The 6,603-nt window shown below is 42.0% G+C and overlaps 1 protein-coding gene across 1 annotated transcript; it reads left to right on the forward strand.

The window, feature by feature from the left end:
* The first annotated feature begins 406 nt into the window (after positions 1-406).
* On the forward strand, positions 407-5,332 carry LOC129840268 (SLIT and NTRK-like protein 1). The gene has a single exon (XM_055908023.1). It carries the CDS (start codon positions 807-809, stop codon positions 2,904-2,906), a length of 2,100 nt encoding a protein of 699 aa, XP_055763998.1. The 5' UTR covers positions 407-806; the 3' UTR covers positions 2,907-5,332.
* Positions 5,333-6,603: the final 1,271 nt, after the last annotated feature.

Here is a 6,603-nt window from a genome sequence, read left to right on the forward strand (position 1 = left end):
TAAAAAATTAAAAAAACAACAGAAGCGGACCTAAAGCAAGGATTCAGCCTAATCAGTAACATGAAATAAGGAACGTCGTTTGGAATCCATAACCTTGTTGGCTTAAGAATGGGAATGTTATTGGTCAAAAAAGACTGAACAGATCAACAGCTTTTAGGGTGAACATTTTAACGCTTGCTAGTCCTCTATGTGGATTGATTTTTTTCAGCATTCCCTCAGACGATGGATTTTTTCCATTGCAGCTCAGTAGAGGGTGTGAGATCTTTCCAAGAGCACCGGGCTAGAACGAGCACAGTCTCTGTGTAACCTCTTTGTGATTCAAAATTACCAAAGAAAAGCACTGGAAACAAACGCAAGGAAGACACCGAAAGGTGTGAGGAATGCGTTTTTCTTTCAGTGGCAGCACTAAATATCCAGCGTCGGTGTGAATTCAGCACCGAGGGGGAAAGAACAGCACCCACTGCTACCGCAGCACGACGAGAAAATCACGGATTTATAAAATTTGCAAGGTCAGTCATTACCGAACAAAAGCCTAAAAATGTGTCAGATGCTATTGCGGTTTGTTGTTTTCAATTATTTTCATACCAGCAAAAGGATCCATTCGATCTGAGGCATTCTATATGGTCATTTTAAAGCTGGACGCCTGGACATAACGGGCTAGAAGAGCATGGATCTTATAAAGGACTGTCGTCATTTCTGTTAGACCCGTCGGTCTATCTTTTTTGGGCGATAAACTGGACTAAAAACATTGATTCAACAGCTCGTTTTCATGTCTTGAAATCGGGGATGAATTGTTTGTATTGAAAATGCTGCTTTGGATTGTCTTGCTGAAGGCGGCTCTTTGTGTTGCTATTGGAAATGTTACAAGGGACATTTGTAAGGAGCAGATCTGCTCCTGCAATGAGATTGAAGGCGATTTGCACATTGACTGCGAAAAAAGGAGCTTTACTAATCTGCACCATTTGACTGGTCCCAGTTCCCAGTTTTATCACTTGCTATTGCATGGGAATTCTTTATCCAGGCTTTTCCCCAATGAGTTTGCTAACTTTTACAATGCCGTGAGCTTGCATTTGGAAAACAACGGTTTGCATGACATTGTCCCTGGTGCTTTTCTGGGACTGCAGCTCGTGAAAAGGCTACACATAAATAATAACAAGATACGGTCATTTAGGAAGAGCACCTTTCTTGGTTTAGATGACTTGGAATATCTTCAGGCTGATTTTAATCTATTGAGAGACATTGACCCGGCTGTGTTCAGGGACTTAAATAAACTTGAAGTGTTAATTCTCAATGATAACCTCATCAGTGCACTACCTATAAATGTGTTTCAACACGTTCCCATCACCCACCTCGACCTGCGAGGGAACCGAATCAAAACGGTGCCTTATGAGGGAGTTCTCGAACAAATACCGGGCATTGCTGAGGTTTTATTGGAGGATAACCCCTGGGACTGCAACTGCGACCTGGTTTCCCTGAAGGAATGGCTGGAGAATATACCGCAGAACGCGCTTATCGGCCGGGTGATCTGCGAGGCTCCAACGCCACTGCAAGGGAACGACTTGAACGAGACATCGGAGATGGATCTGTGTCCTTCAATAAAAAGTGGTGCTGACGAGAGTTTAGTTGCACCTCCTACCCAAGAGGAGACCTCTGTACCTGGGCCCGTTCCAACGCCTTATAAAGCTCGTGGTGATCCTGGGTCCCCAACCCCAGGGAATGGGCAAAAGGGACGCTCTAAATCGCACTGGCAGTTGAAAACGAAGCCCACATCTATGACAGGTGTGAATGGGGAGAGAGAGCAGCTGCAGATTGTGCAGAACGCATCATGCCCTGTGCCATGCAGCTGCAAGCTCATTGGATCCAGGCAGGGGTTAGGGGTTAACTGCGAGGGCAAGAAGATAGAGAGCTTGGCTAACCTAAAACCCAAACCCATCGCTGCGCACGAATTAAACATGAGAGATAACAACGTCCATGCTATAAAAAAGAACCATCTCAATGGCTATTCAAGTCTGAATCTCCTTGATTTGGGTGGAAACAACATCAAATTGATAGACAACGGCACTTTTCAAAACCTCACCGAATTAAGATGGTTGTACATGGATAAGAATTACTTGGATACGCTCATTGCGGAAATGTTCATTGGACTTCAAAATCTGGAATATCTCAGTTTGGAATATAATGACATACAGTTGATACTAGCAGGCACATTCAGTCCTCTGCCCAATCTGCGAGTGCTTTTCCTCAACAATAACTTGCTGAAAGCGCTACCCGTGGATGCTTTCCTTGGGGTGTCTTTATCAAAGATTAGCTTGCATAATAATTACTTCACCTATCTCCCTGTCGCAGGGGTCTTAGATCAACTCAATTCGATCATACAAATTGATTTGCATGGGAACCCTTGGGATTGCTCGTGTAATATTGTCCCTTTCAAACAGTGGACGGAGAAACTGGGGGCAGATGTGATCGTTAGTGATCTCAAGTGTGAGTCCCCAGAAGAGTTCTGGAAAAGGGATTTCCGTCACGTCCGAAATGATCTGATGTGTCCCAAGTTGTATGACAAAGTCTACCCCACCTCTCTCTCCAAAAACAGCACGTTCACCGCAGACACGGGTACGCGCTCGAACTCCTATGTGGAGCCGAACAGGGTATCCATCTCTGTACTAGTCCCTGGGCTACTACTGGTATTTGTCACGTCTGCGTTCACTGTTGTAGGGATGCTTGTCTTCATTTTGCGGAATCGCAAGAGATCAAAGCGGAGGGATGGTAATTCCTCTGCGTCAGAGATCAATTCCTTGCAGACAGTGTGCGACTCGTCTTATTGGCATAGCGGGCCTTACCATGCGGACGGGGGCGCGCAAAGAGGGTTTGACTGTAGTGCCCATTTCTCCACAACAAATGATGCGTAAAACGACTACTGACAATAAAACCTGGAATACAAACAGACTGACATGTATACTGCGTTCTCTTGACACAATGGCAATTGAAGAAAAACAAAACAAATGCTATGTTACGAAGCTTCTTCATTCGCTTTTTGTCGGAGATTTTTTGTTTGCTCCAGTTGACTGTGGTGCCAATGAGTCTGCTACAGAACCAACTGTAATATTTGTATAGACCCCTTCCCCGGCCCCCTCCCAGTACAGCTATTTGCCGCAATCAGACTGACGATCTGAGAGAGAAGAATCGGGAAATTGTGCACGAGCGCATGAATGTAATGTAAATAACTGACTATCAGATCTGCATGATTTCGCATGGTTTCAACACACACTGGGGAACCATACCATAAGTAACGAAGAAGCCAACTCGACCCTTCTTTCATGTTGTCAATATGAATATATACAGTATATATATACATATAAAACTATATATGAATATATACAAAGTGCCATTTCTCTATTTTTTGTGAACTGCGTTATAGGATTTGTATTTGTTGTTTTAAAACGGTAAAAAAAACGGAAAAAGAACACATCGGGACGAAAAAGAAGCTAAGCGCTGTCCATGCATGTTCTCTTTTGTTTGTTTTATCATTTGATTGTCGATAAATATCGGGGTTATTTATAATTGGTGCAGATCTCAACATATCTGCACATTCAGCTCTTTATGAATGTATAATGTGTTATTTTATGGTGTGCCAATTGTTGAATTTCAGAGATTCGGGATGCAGATGAGCATGACCAATTAACGTCACTCAGATGGTTATGCTGCAAGGTTAATGTAGCTAAGAACAGTTCGTGGTTTTGTGTGTTAATGACTATAGCCTGCTCTGGGGGAGAGGAGAAGGCTTTACCGAATTATATGGGGGGTTTTCTAACTGCATATTTTTTCAAAATTAAAATGTTTTCAATGGAAGTAATGGTATGTGCAGTTCGATCTATGTACAGAGCGCAGGTAGACTAAAATGCTTTTTTAATGTAAAAAGTATTCCTCCACAAAGCGTAGGCTATGATTCACCTCCATTTATGTGAGCTTTTGTAAAGCCATCTATTGTGTCCAAATATGACAAATGGACTTACATTTTTTTAACTAACGTGCTTAAAATAGATTGGGCAATGGTCAGTTTGCATACAGTAAAAAAAATATGTAAAAAAACACGTCTTAGCAATCGACAGTATTAGTCTGATGCCATTGGGAAGACATGGCAGGATCACCGCATTACTCTAGACGAGGAAACTCATGATGTCGCTGTTGGTGCATCTTCTCCAGTGGAGGGAGGGCTGAGGTATAGGAGTTTTGCAAGAGGGCGTTTTGGAATGGGAATCTTTATCTCGAGAGGTTAATTAAATCGGGTATGAATGGGCAATGTTGCATTAAGAAGCATATATATTCTTCAATATTAAAAGTGTTCAACAGTCGGTCTGTTGCCCAATGCTATGATATTTTACTGAGCAACTATAGTGATATCAAGATGATGATTACAGTGTACAATAATGGTTAGCATTAAACGTGATATTCTGATAATCCATTCAAATTGATCAATGTCACTGGTTCTGCAGTAACACGGTACAGATCACAGGATTGTGAAATGTTTTTGTTTCATATGACTACTCTGTAAATTCAAGCACTGAATTCGTTTTGTCCATACTGGTTTTTATTTTTCATTAGGATCAAGTCCGTCAATGTACCCACTGTTTTTTAATTCTCTTATAAATAAGCATATGCGCAAGAGACCCCATTGCTACAATCCGTTTTGGAATAGTCTTGTCAATAAGGCATTACAAGTCAGACATGCACTGGCCTGCAGAAGGTCAAAGTGCTCAGAGCCATTTCAACCCTGTCTCAACCCTGTCTGATTCATCATTTATCTTAATACAGCAGCAAACATTTCTCCCAGGCCTTTTTAACACTGTGGACTGATAGACTATATGGTTAGCTGTGTGACTGCATTAGTAGAACAATGTTCATTGTCGAGTGTCTGGGCAGTGTGTGTGTGTGTGTGTGTATGTATGCATTTAAATAATTAGAATTATTGATTAAATGTGTGTGCATGTGCACTGGTGTCTGTCTACATGTGTGTGTCTGTCTGTATGCTCACACTCACACTCACACCCAACCCCCCCATCACTAAATGTAACCAATCACATAGGCTGACCTTGGGGAGTATTATCTCAGCAGATCTTTGGCAACAACAGTGCTGTCCATCACTTCAGACTCCAGTCTGTTGGTGTATTGCTTCAAAGGGTAATTATCAGTCTCTACTGTGGAACGTTTTACCACGGCTCATGAATTATTGGTCATATCTCAACGCTGTGTCCCAGAGTTACATTTATATGCTTTACTACATTTGACCTGCTTCTATTTTGTTAAATAAAATGTGGTTGAGGTTGAGTGAAATCTATGGGTTTCTAAGACATTTCATTCTTACCTGGGTTGAACTGAAACACAATATTATTGGATATGTGTGTGCTAAATGTGCTTGTTTTGTTTCGATTATAACCACGTGGTCTGTGCTGTCCATGGTGCTGAAAATGAGTGCTGTGCGATTGCATTAGCAGAAAAATGCTATTGCAGCCAACGTATTTCAGCACCATGGACAGCACATGTCTCTGCCAATGAGATAGCAGTTTATGGGGTGTTCAATGTACTCCGTGGTTTCATCTTTGAGGTAATGTAATGCTGTCCACAATTATACCTGTGTTTGGGTACATTCAAAACACAGAATATTATGTTGCTTCTGATGGCAGGAGTATGGTGCTTGCAACATCAGAGTTCAAGAATGACCCCAACACTGACTTCCTCCTCATATCCTCATATGCACTATTACATGATGTTTGACCAAAGCATTCACTGCTTTCAGTTTTTATCAAATGCGAGCCTTTGTTTTACTGTATAGCAATGCAAAGGTGGTGATCCTTTGTTCATTTGTGAAGTAGAGACTTGCAGGTTATTTCAAGGTGAAATACACACAAACCGAATTCCTTGGAAAAGTCCTTTTGATTTTTGATATCAACTACTGTCCAGTTATGTGCTGCAGTTTACAGATCAAAGCCTGACCTTACTGTGGATTTGCTCTCTGCAGTGAGTTTTATTTTAGCTATGAACCCCAGGTGTGCTCTGTACAGTTCTGACCAGAGCTTAACTTACTCTTGTCCTGCTCTCTGCAACCCCAGCAGTCTACACACACTTAACTGATCATCTCCCTGAGAAGCTGGCAGCTTGATGCAACCCTCGCAGCACGGCACCCATCAGCAACACACCTCAGGAGTTTAGTTTCCCCTATTACTCCCAATACTGGTGAAAATACCACAGCTGTTGTTGATCAGTATGACTGATGGGAACACCAAGTGCTGCCTGTGATCTAACCTTTTCAATTATCAGCCTCCACGTATGGATTGGATCTATTGATAAGATCATTGGCTTTGTTTTGAGCCGCACGGTGCACTTTTGTTTCCATCCTTCAATGGCATAGAGGCTTTTGAAGCTATTGTAATTTCTATCTGCTCAATATAATTTGTCTTGCCATTGTCGGTGCTGTAACAGTAACACAAATGATACGATGTTGCATAGTCTAAATGTCTTATTTCAGTATCTAAGATAGGGGTCATCCTTCGCTGGCATGAAGGTTTTTGTAGACTGTTTGGTGCAGTAACGTTTGCCAAGTTGGTGCAG

This window comes from Salvelinus fontinalis, chromosome 41 (genome assembly GCF_029448725.1).
Source record: "Salvelinus fontinalis isolate EN_2023a chromosome 41, ASM2944872v1, whole genome shotgun sequence".
In the NCBI taxonomy this organism is placed as follows: domain Eukaryota; kingdom Metazoa; phylum Chordata; class Actinopteri; order Salmoniformes; family Salmonidae; genus Salvelinus; species Salvelinus fontinalis.